At 37.6% G+C, this 21169-nt stretch overlaps 1 protein-coding gene across 1 annotated transcript in view; it reads right to left on the bottom strand.

The window, feature by feature from the left end:
• The window catches only part of LOC140228020 (uncharacterized), a 100532-nt gene that overhangs the window by 52991 nt on the left and 26372 nt on the right, over positions 1–21169 (bottom strand). Inside the window, exon 2 of the mRNA XM_072308416.1 lies at positions 15103–15174. Coding sequence (XP_072164517.1) covers positions 15103–15174 — 72 coding nt within the window. The remainder of the gene's footprint in view (positions 1–15102; positions 15175–21169) is intronic.

Here is a 21169-nt window from a genome sequence, read left to right as displayed (position 1 = left end):
TGAACTCTTTCTATTCTTCTCTTTCATTATCCTTCCCTTCATTCTTTCTCCTTTTCTTCTTCCTTGTTTGAATAGTGTTCAAATGCTTAGTCCCACAAACTGTGCCTACGTCCCACATTTTACATTTTCGTGCATGAGAGAGAGAGGGCTATATGTTATATCAAGACTGGAGAGTCACTTTAAAGTCACAGAGTAATCATATCTGATTGGGAGCCTAACCCCTTTCCGACGTCTTCCGTGTGACTTGCTGCACTATCGTTCTTCTCTCCCGCTCTATGCAAAGGTCTTGGCACCATTTACCTCTAAAAACTCGCAGTTAGTTTAACTTCTGCGGTTAAAAACAGGAGAAGATCCTGTATTCTTCCATTAAACGTACATCACATGCTGTCCGGAACATTGAGCAAAGTACGGTTAAACATTGTTGGGTGTGTAGTCGACAAATCAAAACTCGTTTCATATGACAGGATAAGATTAGCTTCTGGTTTATGTTTTTGATAGTTTGTTTGTATTTATTTTCGACTTCACCGTCGTACACACATTTTTATCATTTCTTTCCTTCTCATTTGATTGTCTTATTTTCTTTTCCTTTTCTCTCACCGATACTGTGACTGATAAGTATCATCACGTCTGTAGGAATCCCAATGGGGAAAAGAGCCTGTAGCAGACTTTCACATTCACAAATGCCTTGCACGCACACTGTCCTATCGCAGCCATCTCTCCCTCGGATTTCAAATACATCTGCATCTGCTTCTAATGCTACGGCTAAATCTAATTACAAGCCGACTTTTTCAAATCTGTCTGCAAAATTATCTCCAAAGGGTGCCGAAACTAAACTCCAGGGTGATTGGACGCAGTGAGCAGCAACGCACCCCAAGGGAATGGGCCCTGCCAGTGGCGAAGAGTTCACACCTCCAGAAATTAGTTTCTCAAGTGATAACGTCACAGATTCATGTGCTGTAAATTAGAGTAATATATCTAATTTATATTTATCTCCTGCTAAGCCAAAAATGATTTGCAATCCTTTGATAACATTAACTAAGTGACATAGTTTTAAATTTTGAAATGGTTGCTACATTTGAAATATGACTGTTGTAGGATACCTTGTGAGTGGGTGTAGGGGTGGGTTTTTAGTCACTGAAAATTATCTAAGCAGCTCCAATTGGATCTAACAGCACAACAGCATGTACATCCTTCTTTATTTCTGATAAGGACATTAACATCACATAGCAACTAAGCCAGAATCTGAACAAGCCTCAATATCACGAGTTTGGGCAATAAAACCATGTGATCTCTTCTTTTCTGATAGTTTATTACCTCTTTACCTCTATGATGTCAGGGATTCAACACTTAGATAATCCCTAACCAGAGGGCACAAGCTTTAAAATGTATAATTTGTATCTCTCTGAGTAATCAAATATTACTGTAGTATCAGTGTGGTATTGATTAGAATATTAGGGGTCTACAAAATCAGAAAAATCAGATTTCAAAGATCAGTGCTTTTGCTACACCATTTACACCAGAACAAAAATACAAGGGGATTCCTGGCTCTCTAAACTTTCAATTCTTTAAGTTGAAAGTCATAGAATTTTTAGGTGCTACATGTTTTCGTAAAATATCTAGTTTGGTCACTTTTGCATAGATTATGCAAAGTACATGAGTTGGCAGTATTCAGTCTCAGATTTCTCAAAGTGATCTGCATATCGTCACCTGAAAACCAGGAGGGCTTTATGGCAATGTTTGTTTGTTGTTTGGTTTGTTTTGTTTTTTTTGGGGGGGGGTTTGTTTTTGTTTGTTTTTGTTTTTGTTTTTTTTTTTGGGGGGGGGGATATTGCTATCATGTTGTTGAGCTGGCTCTCCTCTACATTATGGTGTCAATTTTAGATTTTTTTTTCCAGCAAAATGTTGAAAATTACAACCACAACGGCCCTATTTTACCATATATATTTGGAATAATGAGCACTAACAAATCTACAAACTTTGATTAAATAAAATTTTCATTTCATGAAAATTGATCGTTTCCTTTATGTTTACACTTTATCTTAGAACATGATAGCGGTCTTCTGGTTCTAAGCTGATGATATCAATTTTCACTACATTTCCACTTTTCGAACTGTGATCATGTGGATTAACCCATGGAAGACGAGTCACGAGTACACTCTGGCAAGTGTCTATGGGAAATGCGTGTTGTAGCAAACTCAAATCGTCCTCAACGGGTTAATATCAATTGGCTAGTAATATAACTGCAGAGGAGAAATAACTGTACAGGCAGTAATAACTTTTGAAGCTTTTAACGCAGAGACAAACGTATATTGACCCTCATCCAAATGCCATAAAACAATTGGGAGGTGACCCGTGATACCCGCATCCTCTTACACAGGAATCTACACAATGAGGTCCATACACCTCCACATTTCTCCGTGATCCATGGATCCAGAAAATTGGACTCTTCCTCAACAACTTGACTAAATCACTCAACTACAGCAAACAATTACGGTATTAATAGCTCCACTCTTTATTGCACTAGGGTTTTCATAGGTCTATCTATCTCTTCTCACAAAGTCTTTGTTGGGGAAGCTGCGAGTTAATTGACGAAACTGCCGTGACGTTTTCGCTTTCTCTCTCTGACTCTCTCTTGCGTTTAATATCATACCACAATCTGCTGAGAGATCCCCCTTACTGGGGAAGCGTGACTTTTGGGGAATTGTTCAATTTGGCAAAATCCTCTCGCGGAGAAAGCGCGCCAACGAGCATGACGAGAGATTGCGAACTTTGGCAAGAAGATGCCAGAGTCACACTGTACGCCACTGTGTACTGTGAGGCAGGCTAGGATGTGGATTATCTATAGTGAGAAAGCTCTTGGTCAGACAGGTGTGAGAGTGTATAAGGCAATTCTGAGGGACAAGCCCTATTCTTTTAATTTGTATGTGGTCAGTATAATTGACACTATCCTCTTGTGGTGCTACGATCGTCACTATTGGTCACTCATAGTGAAGACAGTACCATTATGACATGATCTGGGTATTTGACATCAACTGATATTAGATAATTTCCCTGAATATTTACTTATCCCTGTGAAGTAAAAAGGTCTGCTGGAAAAGGTCTGTATAAAAGCCATTTAGCATGAGTGGCATCAAGTTGCTATTGTGGGTTTTTTTTTGTAATCGCTTTAAAAAAAAATCTATTTTTTATTTATTTCTATTTTTTATTTATGATTCTGTGCACACATTTGCTGACAGGCAATTCTATTTCATAGCAGGCCTGCGCAAGTTATGATTTTCAAATGTACTGCTGTGGGTAGCCAACTTGAGATCAAATTAATTGAATGTACCATTATATCTCCCGACCAACTCCCTTAAATTTGTACATTGATTTGTTGCTTGGCTTGACCCAACAAGCACCTGGTTTGTCCTCTTTTCTTTGTAGAAGAAGGAATCACCTCTTAAACAACAGGCATGGCCGGCAGAACGGGAGGGCCCCCCCCCCCCCCCCATACACACTCTTTTTTGCACCATACAAAGGAATATATAAGATGTCACCACTTTGGGCCCCCCCCCCCAAAAAAAAAAATAATAATAATAATAATAAATAAATAAATAAATAAATAAATAAATAAATAAAAAAAAAATAAAAATTCCCCAAGAAGTGCGTAAGTGGCACTAGAAAGAAATAGAAACCTTGAAGTGTGAGCACAGTATGGTTATGATTTTGCGCTGAAGACTTTTCTTTTGAATTTTTTCTTTTTTCTTTATACTTGTCAGCTGAAGAAACCCATTCCGCTGGCAGTGTACTTCACATTTGAAGTATTTAAAGCAGTGAAGTGATTCATGAAAATATCTTTACACAAAAACAACAGCTTCTACAGTACTAGTACTTCAATAATAAATAATGACCTTTCATATCCAAGAATCATCATTGCTTAGGGTAATGGTAAATGGTGAAAGGAGCACTCATACATAAACACCAGCAAAATTGATTAACTCAATAAAGTTCCTAACTTGTGAACCTGAGCATGTTGTGTGAAGGGGATGGAACATGAACTACAATTGTACATGTATTTATAATGAATCATATCACAGAGTTTTGGAGGCAAGCTTTCGGCTCTTGGCCACACACACACACAAAAAAAATACAATTAGTTTGTCGATGCTTTCAACGTCTTTATACTACAAAAGTATCCTGGGATTCATTTAGTTTGCATTTTATAAGCATAAGAGCCATCATTTATGAGGAACTCGATCAACCGCAACATTTAGAAGCATACCCATTCCTCTGTACACATTGCCTCACTCCTCAGATAAATTTGAGGAACAGTGAATATGAAGAGTGACAGTTTCTTCTCCCATGTTCCCTTTTTCGCCACGAAAAAAAGGAGGAGCAGTTATCACTCTCACTCTCCCACGGGGCACGCGTGGCACATGTCGCAACATGGAAGCGAGGGACGGGGAATTCGCAGTCATTTCTTGAGATCCATTACAAATTCACATGTTTGGCATCTTTGGTCCCATTTGCGAATTGTTTCCAAAGCGATTCGCAAACAAGCGCCATGGTAACCGACATCCTCATTCCGTGTCATTCCGCGCTAATTCAATAATAAGGAGAATGTGCGCTGCATTAACGGCCGTCTTTATTTTCCCCTTTTAATCTTGCGACTCCAGCTGACAAACAGCAGTCGAATGTGCTTCCAATCTTGGCTTCCCCTGGCAAATGTCTTCAGGAAAGGAGCATCACACTCCATATTCTTTCTACTGATTCCCCCTTTTTGCAAGATTCTGAGCAGCGTTCGTGGAAATGGGCAACTGATAGACCATTTTGACCTCATACCCAACAAACTTGGAAGGGTCTATGCTCAGTATTTGGCACGCAATGATGCTGTTATTCTTTGACATTCCTATTCCTCCCTTCACTGGAAACTTATTTAGTGAGATTCTCTTGTAAATAACAAGCAGTAGTTGGTTTAGATATGACAATTTATTCACTTTCTATCAAAACTGTCACTCTTCCTAAATCAGGGGTTAGAAACAAAGAAGGAGTTTCTCAAAGTGACGAGGAAGGTCTGGGCTTAAAACACAGACATAGACATGAATAAACATCCCAGCACATTTTTATGTCTTAACAAAGCAGGGTGCTACAAAACCTTTTTATTTTTTTTTAAACCACTTGCCCAGTCGAAAAAGCAGATTTTCAAACTGTTGCAGAACACTTGTGCGAATAGCGGGCTTTCTCTTTAAAAGGATAATATACCTGTACAATCATGGTACATAACAATGCATTTATCTTTTCATCTTGAAAGTATAAATACAGTACAGTTAAACCTTTCTGTACCAGGGACTTTGGACAGTGTGTAAAATGATATATGGAATACTGAATACGCCATATATTTCGCGAGTCTAAATTTTCACAAATCCGAAATTCCTGACGATTTCGCAAGTGGTTAAATTCGCGATCGTGGAGTCCAAAACTGAACGGAGAAGTGTACAGGCATACATCACATTCACATCGGGATCACAGTCAATATTTTCGCGTGTCTTTAATTTTGCGAATAGCACCTGACTCGCGAAATTTGCGACAATAAAAATCTCACAAAATATTCGGCGTATACAGTATTCTGTGCAAACCAGCATTACATGTATACGCACGCAAAGGATTAAAGTACAGGAAGCTCGTGGAGAGGGTGGCATAAAATATTAGACCTATCCCCCCCCAAAAAAAAAAAACAACAACAACAACAACAACAACAACGAAAGGTGTCGAGGCAACCTAACTTTCATAGTCCTTTTCTGGATCTTTCCACACTTTCATGTGCATTTGTGACATTCTGACAAACATCTTAGAGTAACTCAGTTAATTGCTCGACAGTCATCCGACATGTAATAGCTCACAATTTGGGAGTGGGAGTGGATGAAAGATGACAAAATATGCTTGCCCAGAACTGGAGACAGCCAAATAACGTTGGTTTCACAGTAGGTTCATATCTAAGTATGTTAACACAACATTAAAGGTATTGCAGAAGGTGTTTCAGTATCACCGGCTTGAACACCTGTATACAGCATTTACATTGCTCAAATGTTCCGATGTTGTATCGGTGTTGAACCGCTGTTGCACCAGGAAGGGTAGCAATGTGAAGGTGCACACTCCGTCATAGACTACAACGGTGTGGTGCATCATGGTACAGTCCAGTAAGATTCTGTTACTAGGGTGCATCCCATTGCAACACCGGTCTTGCACCGAGATGGATGGCAATGTGAATGCATCCCGGTACAACTCCGTTGCAAAAAGTTCAAAGGGTCAAACACACTACTTATTGTTTTATACAATCCTGAAGGGGCCAGTCAGTTTTCTAGAAAAGACGTCTTTAATATATATTGGAACATAGCTAACAATGTAATTAGTTCTTAAATTAATTGAAAAAGACTATTTATGTTTTAAAAGAAAAGTGCACCGGAGTTGTTAGAAGACAGCGCGAGCAATGTGAATGAGTTTGTTAAGGGACTGTTGTGGTGTAACATCTAGGCCGTGTCTCAGTGCAACACTAGAACATTGTTTGTAGGCAATGTGAATGCTGAATAATATAGTAATTTATTTATTTTTTCTCTTTCTTCTTAATTTTTTTTAATGTGTTTGTGCGAGTGTGAAGAAAGCACGAGAAACAAATAATAATGGACTGCTCTGCTGTGACATGTACAGCAAAATGAAACTGGGGGGCGTTTCATCAACGAGTTTGTCGGAGGTTTTCACCGACAAATTTGCTATCAGCCAATCAGACGCAAGGATTTCAGTAGCTTTTAACAGTTGTCGGTGTAAATAACCGACAAAAAGTTTCATGAAACACCCCCCTGGACATCATGCAACACAAGTGAGAGTAGAGCTTGTTTGGAAAAAAAAAAATCTGTAAAGTCAAAAATTTTGGTGAAAAAACAGAGTAATATCATTACTATCATCCAACTGCATTGCCTTATATCACAATGTGTATACATTGTACATGTGATACTGTAAAGCCCGACGGCCTTTCTCGCAGCGTGAAATTTTGCAACTTACCACTGGCATCCAATCCAATGCATATTGTGTAGGCAAAAACTTTTGCGTGCATTTTAATTTCGCTAATGTTGCCGCTCGCAAAATTCGCAAATTCAAAATGCACGCGAACATTCCTCGTTTTACAGTAGTTGGCAACTTTTGGTGTACAATATGTATGATCCATCTCCTTTATTATATGGTATCAATGCTACCCTTCATTTATCATAACATGCATCACATCTTATCCATAAAATCCCATGTAATGTACGAACTGACAGTTTTATGATACACAGCCCAGAATAGCAGTGCACTAATGCACACAAACTGAATTCCATAAAATACTGTATATCTTCAGAATAAAACTCAGTGGAACAGGCTGTACAAACAGCTCATTTCTGTCTTTGGGGGTAGGCAGGTAGGGGTAGGATCCATAAAATTTAACAGCATTATCGGTAAATGGGCCTCATAACTTGTCAGACAGCTAGAAAATCTAATGATACAAGCTGTAACTGTGTCTTCTCAAGTGTCTGGCATTAGCCTTAAGTGGGGAGCATATTTCAAAAGGAGTGTAACACAAACAAGGTAATGTTTACGAGTACTAGTAACCATTATATTACCAATCTATCAATTTAGATACATCACAACAATGAATCATCATTATCAGATTAAAGAAACATAACAGAGAGCATCTCAATTCTGACTTGAATTTTTGATGCAAAGCAATGAGTGGAGAAGCTCACAAGCATTCTCATGTTTATCCCGTTGAGGACGAGTCCTGAGTATACTCAGGCAGGGGTCTATGGGAGATGTGTTGTAGCAAAATCAGTTCGTCCTCAATGGGATAGTATGCCAATACCCAAGAAATCAAATTTGTGTGCAGCTACAATACACAAAAACATCCATAGTTCACTTGTGATAGTCCCTGAAAGTATACATATTTCGATAATCAGATCATTAATGTAGCTACATGTATAACAATATGGCACTTGTGCTCCGCATGTTTAAGTTCTGCTCCGTAAGTGCCGATACTGATGTGTGCGTGTTCTAGCTATACGCGTACATTTTTCCGAATTATATCGAGATTCCATGTCAATCGGTTAGCTGATCACGCCCATGCATTGCATATGATCACTATTGTTAACAATGTACTTGGAAAGGAAGATTGATATCACGATCGTTGAACTGAAAGAATTGGGTGATAACTAGTCTATTTCAAGCTGTTTTTATATTTGTAAACTCTTATACATTTAAACCTCAATAAATAGAAATTTGAGTGAAAAAAAAAATCTAATATTTTGCATAAAGCATGTCTAAAGTATATTCTACAAATATAGCAAACATAATACTCAGGATATTGGTATACTTTAACGCATCCAAAACAACTCATAATTGTGCTCGGGCAAACATTGTCACCACTGTCATTAAATAATTTAAGTAGGTGGCTGGAGTGGAAATTGAATTGCTCTTAGTGGGCTAGTGTCCCCTAGGCCATAAAAGATTTGAATCAATCTGGGCTGGGTGTCTCTTTTTTCTTTCTTTTACCAGAGGACACTTATCATCAGAGTAGGTTGGCTTTTGTCATATTATGCTTACTTACTGGTCAGTGGTGACAGATCACATGCACACGGACATTCAGGGGAAGCAATTATGTGATCTAACAATCCGACACTTTAACAATACGGATACGACACTTTAATAGTATAGATATTACACTTTACTGGGGAAACGGTGAGAATGAAGACATTCCTCGCGGTACATTTTGCCTGGAGATGCGAGATAAGCGGAACTTTTTTCGGCTCAACCTCGCCGGGAGCGCTTGCCTTAATGAGATCGCATGAGGCAAATTGGGGCTGGCACCACGCTAATGGACAAGTAGGTGGCTGTTGTATTCAGTGACATGGTGTGGGGCTATAACAGAGAGATTTAGATCGAGCAAGAAAGCTGCTATCCATCTTTCATCATTCACGGTTGCGTGCTTGACAGGTTAATTAGATTGTTGTCGAGAATGAGCTCCTACATTTGGGGTTTTAAGACATTCTTCTCTTTCTACTGAGTCTCTAAAAGATTTAACACATCTCCTTATGATATGTGTTTTATGAATTAAAAAAAATCACATTTCCTCATCTAAAATCAATTTAAAACAGATGAAATTTTATCCTTGAACCTAATTCTTCACTGTTGACTTTCAACAATGTTATAACTTTCTCAAAATAGGCTGTGGATATTTGATTTCTGAATTAAAAAAAAAAATACTTAAGTAATTAGATTCATATATTTACACACTAATTCAAGCTTGTGACCAATGGTAAATTTTTGTAAAAACACACTAAATGTATCTTTCTTTCTCCCTTTTTTCCTATTTAAATGATGGAAAATGAATACGTGTGTTGAATGATTAGCAGAAAAACAATTTCAAACCTTCTTAATCATGATTTTCAATTTACATGTAACTAAAGGGGCAGTATGTAAATTGATAGCTGCAGAATATCATTCTTTAAAAGATTAAGTGTACGTTGATCAGTAAAACTTTTTTTACTTGATGACAATGGTACATGAATCTGTGTGTGTGTGTTTTTTTTTCTTTCTTTCTTTTAAGTCTTGATTTGATTTTTATTCTTTTTTAAGTGGTAGGTGTCAGGCATGGCTAGCAGCCAGTAAAGTCGAGCACAGACCCTGTAAGTGACTGGTGGCTCTGCCAGACTTCTGGCTGCCGTGACTGTCAATCCGTCAGACAGCAGGCTGGCACAAATCAGCTGATCTCCTTAACATGCACCCGATCCCCTACTATATCTCCTTTTCCTGAGCACTAATGATGCATCAATCAATTCTGCATATTGTTTGAGAGCATCATCATGCAGTATCCCCCTGCTCCCCCCCCCCCGCAAAAAAAAATACAAACAAACAAAGCAAAAAATTATTCAAATTAGTGAAATTCTTCCGTCGAGATGTTTTCATTGCAACTGATTGACAAATTGCCCAACATCGACGTAAAAAATTTGAATAATAAAAGCAGTACCCACTGCATGCTATAAGGATTACAACCAGCACTTGCTGTCGGGCGGAAACTCGGTGGTCTAGTGGAGATGACGTCTGTCCGGAGATCAGGAGGTCGTAGGTTCGAATCCTGCTCGAGTATGTACACCCATGATTTTTTCATCATGACATGGCTACTACTAAAACACTGATCAATTCAGTACTTATTTACGTCGATGTTGGGCAATTTGTCAATCAGTTGCAATGAAAACAAAAGATATATATAAACATCCTCTGGGCAGATCCAGGAATTCTGTAAGGGGGGCAACTAATATTTCTGGTGCCACTTCCGGGTTTAATTTCATTCTTTTCTTTTTATTTCTTTTGTTTTTAACGAAAAATAAAGGGGCGTGCGCAGGTTGTGCCCCCCTCTGGATCCACCACCGAACATTGTAATAAATCTTTACTTGGATAGGAGGCAGAGGAACTAATTATAAAAAAAGTCTTTCATTTTCAGTGAGATGCATACAATATAAACAACATGATTTATTAAGACTCTTTGGTACAAAATAAATTCCCAAATCCCCTTAGTACATCTAAACCCAATGCACATACTGTACGAGCTGAAATTTTTGCGGTGGTTTTATTTTCGCGAATTTCGCAAATCACAGTTGGATCGCAAATCTAACAACACGCGAAAATGTCTCCATGCGCCCTGTTAATAGTGCATTAACGTAAGCGTCGGCGTCAATTTGCGAAAACAACAGCTCATGAAAATGTCTATGGCCTCGTCATTCACGAAAATATCGGTATGCGAAAATAACAGCGTATATTTGTGACTGAAGAACACTTAGAGCAGAAAATGAAAGTGTTGAACATATTTCAAATATTTAGAAAATAGCTGCATTATCTTATTGTGAATTTGAGACATGGATGCACAACATGCATAATGTACAAACTCTGGTGAAGTTTGAAAGTTCAGTCTTTCATGAATAATTAGCTTTTCCCATTTTGCTATTTACTCTCATTTATCAATCAAAAGGTTCCAGATGAATAAAACTTTCTTGCTGCACAACATTTGGAAACAAAATCCTATCTCAGATAGAGAGTGTCTGAATTCCATTCAGAATAGCACTACAAATTTCAAAACATTTCTTTACCACTAAAACTATGAAAAAAAAATTACAAATCATACTTTCTATGAAATAGAGAGCAGAAGAATGGGACTATAAGACCAATTTGATTATGCAATTATGTCTTTGTTTGGGGAAAACAACGGATCAAAATCATTAGGGAAGAAATGTATTGGGCCTTGAGAAAGTGATATTATTTGGTACACTTTAAAGAGAATGAAATGCTACATATATGTCTCCTCTCCCAAGACCATGAAAGAATGCCAGTACTGGATTATCATATGCTCAAACACTCTACTTCATTCAAATTTTTTTTCCACTATCACACACAATATACAATGTAAGTTCTCAACAAAACTCAATATAACTATATATCCATCCTACCATAAAGTTTATGAGATACTTAAAGATTACATAATCACAATGTACTATTTCATTAAGTTTTATTATGTCTCTCACTGCAAAGATGCAAACAACAGACAGATGTTTCATATCTCCAAAAAGAGACTACTATCATTACAGCAGAGTGCAGACCAAATTGGCCCTTGCTATGTTTGCTGGCTTACTCCTGCCAGACTTATGGCTGCCACCACCCCAGTCAAGGAAGACGTAGAGACTGCCAAGTCTCTTGAACTCTTTCTAAAATAAAAGCATTGCGAGATCAGACCCACTAATTGAAAAAAAAAAAAAAAATCCTTAAAGTTTACCACACAATCCTGTGTATGCAATTCATGATTCATTCTATATTAGTACAGTTGCAATCGCCATACAAGCCAAAATTTATCTCAGCAAACACAAATCCTTCGTTACAACAGCAGGGTCCTCAAAAATCTTTCATACACCTTTATTTTAACCAATGTACCTAAGTCAAATGAATGGCATGAATCATTCAACTCATCTAGATCTGAAAAATGTTCATAGCATTGTAGTGTTCACTGAAATGTGTTCATGAAGTCCTCCTCCAGCCATCTTATGAAATTCAATTGTCAATTTTTTACTTGAGAAATTAGAATTGAATATTCAACTATCATTTCATTATTCAATTATATAGTTTTAATATTAAGTCTGAACTTTTTCCTCTGATGAGTTTATAATACCTCAACATATTTGTTAAAGAACATTTATTTAATTTCCAACAGCCTTTGCAAAGCTGGTGATCTGGCTACTTTAATGCCAGTGTTAAAGATTACCTGTTTGTAGATGCTTGAAATGTGCATTTTACTTTTTTTCATTTTCAAAATGTTAAAATGTTTCTTTTTCATGCTTTCAGGTTTATGAACAACATACACATACATAGACTGCATGGTGCTATGTATACTATGTTGTGATTATTATGATTATGAACAAGATGGTGGCTGAATCCTACACCAAAAATAACACAAATGCTTATTAGCAATATTATACATATTGTCGGCTGAGAACCAGAAAGGTTTCACTGAAATTTTTGGGGGTATTGAGATATTGGTATCATGGTGCAAAACCTGGTCTCCTCTACATTATGGTATCAATTTTGAATTATATTCAGTTTCAGTAAAATATTTCAAATTAAAACCACAAAGCTGATATTTTACCCTATAATTTGGAACAATGATTTTTCTTGAGAAAAAAGGCACATTATTTCAGTACAGACTCCAATGGCGTGCTGCATTGCCTAGCAAGTAACAGAGACCCTATTCTGCTTCAGGGCTTACTATTCTCACCTCCATTTGTGAGTCAGACAGGGAATAAAAACAGCCCCTGAGAAAGATTTCATGACTTGGTTCAGCACACGGTTGAAAAAGGTGATTCCATTTCTCTACCCTCAGTGTTTTTGAAATTAGAAAGTGCACATTCAAAAGACAAACAAGTAAAGCACAGCATAAATAATGGTGGCCATGAGAACTATACAGCCATCTGTTTATTCAAGACGGTTGCATAATTTTGAAGTTTCTTCAAATCGCCTTGATCATTCTTCCAATTTCTGGAGTGTATTTGAAAATTCATAGTGATGCCTTCTTATCTTAAAAGTGCCACTGCTTTACATTCTTTTCTTAAATACAATTGAGATTTCAGCAAGTCACTTTTTTCACGTGAATGAGCAAGTTCATAAATATTGTTGAATTCAAAAGGAACAGTTTCTTTCAACCATAACTGAATCAAAGAGGATTTTCTTGGAATGAACTCAATTTCCCATTTTTGAGATATCCTACAAAGCTCCAAACTGACATTCTCCATGGCTACAATGTCCCTGCACTAATTCTTCAAAAGATTTGGAATTTCAAAGACCAGCTACACACTTTTCCTGCTCCCATAGTTTCACAACGATCAAGGTGTTTCTATATCCATGGATATACTGTTGTATGCTACGCACCCCTAGTGACGTACAGCAGCACATATAGTTACGGTAGCAGGCATTACATGCAGGCACTCCGGTGACAGCAACCGGGCTGATGCGGGGTACCAGGCCTGCACGGATTGTGTTTCTCATCGGGCGTTGATGGACACCTTGTCAACTCGACACTATCGCTCCTTTTTTTCTTCCCTCCTTGTATGGGGGATGGGGTAGAGTACAGAACAGCAGAGGGGACCCAGTGGCACCAAGCACTAATGATTTCTAATTAGATTTCCCTTGATTTGATTTTCCCCCAAGTTTTCAGTCATTGAAAAACGGCAGCGAAAATCATCTTCGAAGGACAGCAAGTGTTGTAGACATCTCTATATCAAGACACGTGTGCAGGTGATAACTTCATAAATACGCACCTTCACAAAGAGCTACATACTGCACGTCTTGACTCAACAACAAAGAACTTGTTTCTATTTCTTTCTTTTTTCTGATTTACTTTGTGTTGTTTTGTTGGAAGAAAAAATGAGAATGAAATAAATGAATTGAACTGAATTGAATTGACTTTTCAACACTATTACTGAATGGAATACCAAAGCACATTAAACAAGATTTTGAAGCATGACTTTTTCCTAACTGTCACGTGCTGCTTTTCATACGAAGGGGAAATCTACCATACTGAGGGCAAGTGTTGTAACAAGATGATATACATTGAATGTTATGTAATAATTTGAATAGGTTAATAGCTTCACTGTCGTGATGTACACACTATCAACAAACACTGTGCTTTGCACAAATACTGAAGAAGTATCACTGTAAATAAACAAATAATTATTGATCTCTTGTAATACTCATTTACACTTCAATAATCTTCCGGATGAATTTTAAGATTATGATGTACATTAATTCAAATTTCCACATTTCATATCTTATTTGATGGTAAGTACAGCACTAATTAATTAGACGGTATTAAATGATACAAAATCATGAATGCTGATTATTATAGCATTTTAGCCTTGACAGGAGTACGGCAAACAATTACTGTTTTAAAATTCAACCTCAAGAAATATCCTTAACTTCTGCCTAATACCACAGGGAATATGTACTTAAGTGCACTATCTACAAAGCACGTCTCTCACTACATTCATTCACACAGCTTTTCCCTGTATGCACTAGAGTCACTGAATTTCCCCAGGTGGTCCAGTCTCCAAATTTCAAAACCTGATATTCTTACATTCATATTTTTAAATTACCAGTAAATAAAAAAAGAAAAATGTGCAAGTGTGATAAATGTAAGTCCACTGGAAGCATTAAATTCTATTTACTGCTGATACACACAGATGGTAAAATACATTACCGTTAGCTTGAGTTTAGATTAACAAAAGTATAGATAAAATCAGGATACATCCCACTATAAGTAGAAATGTACTCTAAAAATCAAATTAGAATACCCTGAATCATCACTAAGCATATAAAAGGGATCTTATTCAATGCAAGGCACAACACAAATTGTCACGAACTGTAATGCATTTATGGAAAAATAATAGCATACAAGTTAAAAAATTAAGACTTAATGTTTGACAAAGCCTTAATATCAAAAGGTGTGCAATGTAACGAATAACTATTATAAATGCAAACATAGACAAATGATTTTGTGCTTACCTTGGAGGTGATATCAAGTCCGGTCACAAACTTGGCACTATTCTTGTTCTCATACCGCTTAACATTCTCGCCCTGTTAAGGCAAAATGAGAGAAAGACGAACAATTATGACCACCCAATAGCGTCATGAAAGGACTGGCGAGTACCACAGACGTACAGTATGTCCCAGTGACCCTCCACTCCGTGTCTGGCCTAACTAGGACTGGTGTGAGGGGTAAACACCAACTCCGCTAAAGGAGGAGCTAACAAGTGTTAACATAACACAAGGGCCCTTGCAAGCTTACTACGAGTATATGATATCATCCCACAGCGAGGGTGAGAGTTAAGAGAGAGCATGTGTGCATGATGTAAAAAGTTTTGCGACTCCATGCCCCCCTTCCTCTTGGTGACGTTATCCCCCCCTTCTCTGCTGGCTGGCTGCGCGGAGGGTTGTTGGTGATCACTCAGCGTGGCGTGGCATGGCGTGGCAGGCTCCCAGTCCCTCAGGTCTCGTCATCTACGGCACAGCCTCAGATTTCGACATGAATATTCATGAAGAGGCATTAACTCAATTACATAAATTGAAAGAGAGTTTGAGAAATTATTTTCTTGATCTTCACCCCTGTCATGGCTCTGTTTCACTTCATTTTTTTTTTTCATTCCTGCTTTCTCCCTGCATAGATAAACACACAGTTTGACAGACTAGCACATATACAGAACATTCAAACACACACTCATGCATGGGCATGCACATACACACGCAATCACACACACACACACACAAACATTCTTACTACATTTTTCTGTTCCTCTCACAAAGTTGCAAGCTTGGACACTATTAAGCATTATCTCTAGAATAATTCTCTTGACTTTTGAGCATATTTCTATTCAGAAGGGAAATTCCTTGTTGCCCATTCTAATCAACAAAACTTTGGAACATCTTTAAGGTAAATAGCAATGGTTGGAGGAAAAAAAATCACGAGTCTTAAACTGATTATTTTAGGGCTTGAAATATAAATGCGGTACAGAGGAATGGTAAGAAAAATCATCCATAACACTATTTCTCAGAAATGCAGAAGATTACAAATTTATGTACACTAGTTTAATTTAAGCTATCATAGCCAAAAGTCTCAGAAATGCTGAAGAGTTTTATAAAAATTTCAGATTCTAAAACTTTTTGATTTTCAAAGGGGGTTCATAAACTTCACTATTGACTTTTGAACAAACATAAGAATTTCATATTTCATTTCCCAAGATGAACTTCTTTGACACTTTTCTTTCAGCCTCAGGATATGACAGAGATATGTTCACAGGTAACATACATCTTACACACTTAATTTCAATATTTTTTTTAGAGACATGTATTGAATATTGATGAAAATTAATTTTCTCTTTCCATATATTTCCAAAAAAAAAATCTACACCCAACAATAGTAATGACAACATTACACAAACCTCAGCCAAAATTTCTCAGCATAAAACCCTTCCCAGTGTTAAGTACTAATCACACTTTGCTATAGCTGTGGGAAGGTCTCACCATGAATATTCATAAGTTACAAAGCTCAGTCCCCTCCCACAACTGTCACTGTATACAGAGAGTGGTTGTGACTTTGGAGGATAGAGTAAAGAGCTGTTAGGCCCACTGCGACTTTCTAGCTTTCCTCCCATTAATATTAGGTCACTTCCCACTGCCAATTGGATGCAAGTTCCGCCCACTAGTAAATGAGAATGCCCCCTCCCCCTAATGACAACACACTCATGAATATTCAAATTTGAACCAATTTCTTCTCTGCCAGGGCTGCATTGCTTATCTGGAGTAGGATTTACAACTCCTGATTAGTGGGTCAAGACCCAAACTCATTAATCAATCATAACTCGGAAAGGATGGCTTATGTGGCTAACCCGATGCTCAAGCGCGTGTTCTGCACCACTTGATTCAGTGACTCATGTGAGAGCCAAACTCCTACATTTTTCTAATACAGAGTCTTGAAAAAACATTCTAAAGGTGTACTGAAGAAAGAACAGCACAGGAATAAACTGGTGTATTTGACTGTTCTACTCATGCAAAGCCTCTTTAAAATTTTGTAGTAAAAATTAATTTATTTCAGAGAGAAGCTTGCATATCATTATGCTGTCAATGACAAATTTTCCAATATTTTGAATTGTATGCACTGGCTCAGCAAAGTGCAGGGAATTTTTTCCAAATCAAACAGTAGGGCCTAATACTGGATTGTGCTACAAAATATGTGGAACACTTTTTTTTTAATGATTGTTAATGGTAGTTAGGTATTGCTGTACAAAACCATTTTTTTTTAAATCTTGATTTCCAACGATGAAAAATACTGAATGATACCTGATGCTACTTTGTGACATAACAGAAGTAATCAGTTCACTGTGAAGAAGACTTCTACACTGTGAGGCTAACAAAACAATCCAGCCTGTACCTGTGGAAACTGAAGACGGATATTTCTAGTTTGACTGAAAATGTTCTCACAAATATCATGGAAGTCCACTGAATCAAAGATGGATTAACTGTGAGGGCAACACATTATTACACTCATTTTTTGTAAATACCAACCCTGAATGATGAACCCCATGAAGAAAAACAAAATGAGATTGATTAATCTTCCAAAACTGTTATAAGATCTACATCTCAAGTTCTCAACTAGGCACAGTTCACTTGCGAAGAAAAAGTGCCTGTATTAATCATAAATCTCTATGGAAAAGTCCAATTTTCTCATTTACACTGGCCTAGATTCCTCACGTCTGTATCCTCACATTGAACAGTGCTTGCACAAGAGGGTGCTAATTCCTTCCCGCTTTGCGGCTGCACTGGGACATAGCTAACGGTGCTTGACATTTATCGGACAGGTCCAACAGAATAAAACAAAATAACAAAGATACAAAACACATGCACACACATTGTATAAAGTTCAACTATAAAGCAAGTGTTAAAATATATCGCGACACAAAAAGGCAAAACTACATTCCTTTTTTTAGCTTGACCTGCAATAACCTGTCAAATAAATGAAATGAAAGTTTTGTTAAAACCATATATCTTCCCCTCCAAAAAAAAAGGAAAAAGTTATAGCATTCTGAAGTTTCCTAAGATTTCATATTATCTGGTGCAAACATGTGTCCAAATCACATGATATAGATTCATAATGCTTCCCTTGGCTTTAGCATGTATAGAAAATAAAAACATTTTCCAAATGCATATTTCATCCAACATAAATACACAGCTACATACAGCACAACTCCCCCTTTTCGATTTTAAATACAGAGTCATCACTGCAAACTCATTAGTGACATGGTTCATTAAAAAAAAAAAATGAAATCAATAATGCCCTTCGACTTTGACATGTGAACAGAAGGCAATAACAATATCAAATTTTTAACAATCTTCTGAATATCAAATTTCCCATTTTTAACTAAACCCTAAGATAGGTCTTTTTGTTTGTTTATTTTGTTTGTTTGTTTGTTTGTTTGTTTGTTTGTTTGGTTGGTTGGTTGGTTTCAATGCCTGTGACTTGGTCAGGCTGATGTAGTATTAAAGGTTCATGTGTTCAAAGTTAAGGACCTGACCCACAAAAATTGCTAATGCCCCAAGAGCACGGTGGCAGCTTTCCATTGCGATGCCTCATCCAGCCTTTAAGTTTAATGACAACAAGCTGTGAACATCAGACTGGAGATCAGTCGTACAAGATCAGCAGATGACACTGTGAATGACTGGTTTACGTGACATTTACTGTATATGCCATATATCTTAATAGCGAGTCTAATTTTTTGTGAATTGGGACTTCCCAACAATTTCGCGAGTGGCTAGATCCGCGATCATGGAGAGTAAAGTAAACCAAATGGAGAAATGTATTAATGTGTGCAGGTCACATTCATGTTGGGATCACAGTTAACATTTCCACACATTTTTAAATTTGTGAATAGCACCTGACTCAGGGAATTCGTGGAAAAAACAAAAACAAAAACAACCTCACTACAATAACTGTAATCAATCCTTCACATTCTTAAATACAGTGTGTGCACAGTAGTTACACACAGCACAATGCTCCCCCTATTCAAAGTAAACGCTAAATTCACTGAACTACAAGTCAGAACATGTGCAATTTAAAGATGCGTTGATTCAATTGTTGTGCAATAATTATACAGGATTGTGTACACCTAAAAAAAAAATTACACTAATTTCATACAACCACGTACTACAGATAAGAGATCTAGATAAAAGATACATGCTGGGGAGAATACATATGATTTTTCATGCATCTATGAACATCATTTCTTTTTTTCATGTTTGTACTATCAATCACTGTATTACAAAGAATCAGACCAAATAAATATTCTCTAAAAATGTGGCATTAATCACACAAACCACAACTGGCACATAAATGAAATAAGAAAAAAAAAAAAGATAAGGGAATTTCCCTAAAACTTCACATGGCCTTGAAGCAGAATAAAGTTCCTCTTTGAACATGATATTGAGTGCATCAGGGAGGGAAACAAACGGTCCTTGTCTGCTCTTCTTTTACAATCTGGTTCACAGGAAATATATCTATCATGAAGTATTACATCTTATATGCTGTTTTCATAGTAAGTCAAAAATGTACATACTGTATATATTGTACAGACTAATTATCTTGTAACTTCCTTGCAGATGAATTTATCAGGATTAAAAGATAGTAAATGCAAACCCCTTTCTCTGGCTGTACCTCGCAAAAGGTAATTCCCTGCTCACGTATAATACGTACACACATCTATGCGAAGACGGTGCGTCTCGTGCCAGTGTAATGGGAGTAGGAAGTGCTGTAATGGGGACCCGACAACGCGGCTGTCAGCTCTTATTCAGACATCCCTCGCTCCAGGGAAATGAATAAATAGTCTCAACAAGACGAACCGATAAGAGATCGTGGCCCTGCGACAGTCTCTCTCTCTCGCACCAGCTTGTCAGGGACGGTTGTCAGAGGTTCGGTTCTGTAAATCGGAAACATTTCCCTCTCTCTTTCTTCGTATTTCTCCCCAGTCGGCAGAGAACCGAAACCACAGCTCTCACGATGTACGCGGTTTGTCACTCTGGCTGTTGAGGTAACCTATTGTGACATTTGTGACTCCCGGACGTGGAATCCATACCAGAGATCTTTCCTGTACTCCGTGCCGATCAGTTTGGGATGATCGCAAAATTTGTTCAACCAGCCAGAGAACAGAGACAGGAATGAATTACAGTACTTGCCACTAACGCAGCTCACTACTTAACGGAGATAGTCACAGGTTAACTTCTTGACATCTAGATCTCTAAAGTCTCTTGTGAATGTGGTTGATACACACACTTAAAGGTAGTATATCTCTTTTGCAAACAACACAAAAGTTTGCATGGTTGAAGAATAATGAATCCAAACATGGTTTATGAAATCTTATGGTAACACAGCTCTGATTAAAAAAAAGAAATGAAAAACTAACTAAACCCCATGTCACAAAAGAATAAGCTTCCTTTTTATACAGAGAAAAAACAGTTGGAACTTTTCAGGGTCTGAAAAATTAACTGGAGATCAACAGTATTGTTTCTCCCTCCATCATAAAACACGTTTTTTAGTTTTATTATTTGGAGGACAGGTATAAATGACCTAACTCTACAATATACCAGCTCAAGCAAAGGAATCTAATTTTCAGGGTTGCAAAAGGGATACCCAAAAGAAATGCAATCAATGTTAACTGTAAGGCATGGACTTTGACAGCACAGCCTAAATACATGTACTTTTCAATCTTTCAAGTCCCCCCTCCCCCTCCCATGAATATGCATTCATGTGAACTACAGACCAGGCCCATCAGAATGTGGTGGGTAAAAACATCCTGGATCCTTGGGACGTAAGCGCTGGGTGGGAATCGAACTCGGGTCCTCCAATTGGGAGTCAGGAGTTTATCCACTATGCCACCACGCCCCCATGGTAAATGCGAGGAGACTGCCAGTGGATTTATTCTTTCTTGGCTGTGGTGATACCATGCAGGTATAATGAATTGAAGGGATTCAAACCAAAGTGAATGCACTGTGGGATCCAGACAACCCATCATATACAACTTGAATG

This window comes from Diadema setosum, chromosome 4 (genome assembly GCF_964275005.1).
Source record: "Diadema setosum chromosome 4, eeDiaSeto1, whole genome shotgun sequence".
Classification (NCBI taxonomy): Eukaryota; Metazoa; Echinodermata; class Echinoidea; order Diadematoida; family Diadematidae; genus Diadema; species Diadema setosum.
This window is presented reverse-complemented; position numbering and strand designations above follow the sequence as displayed.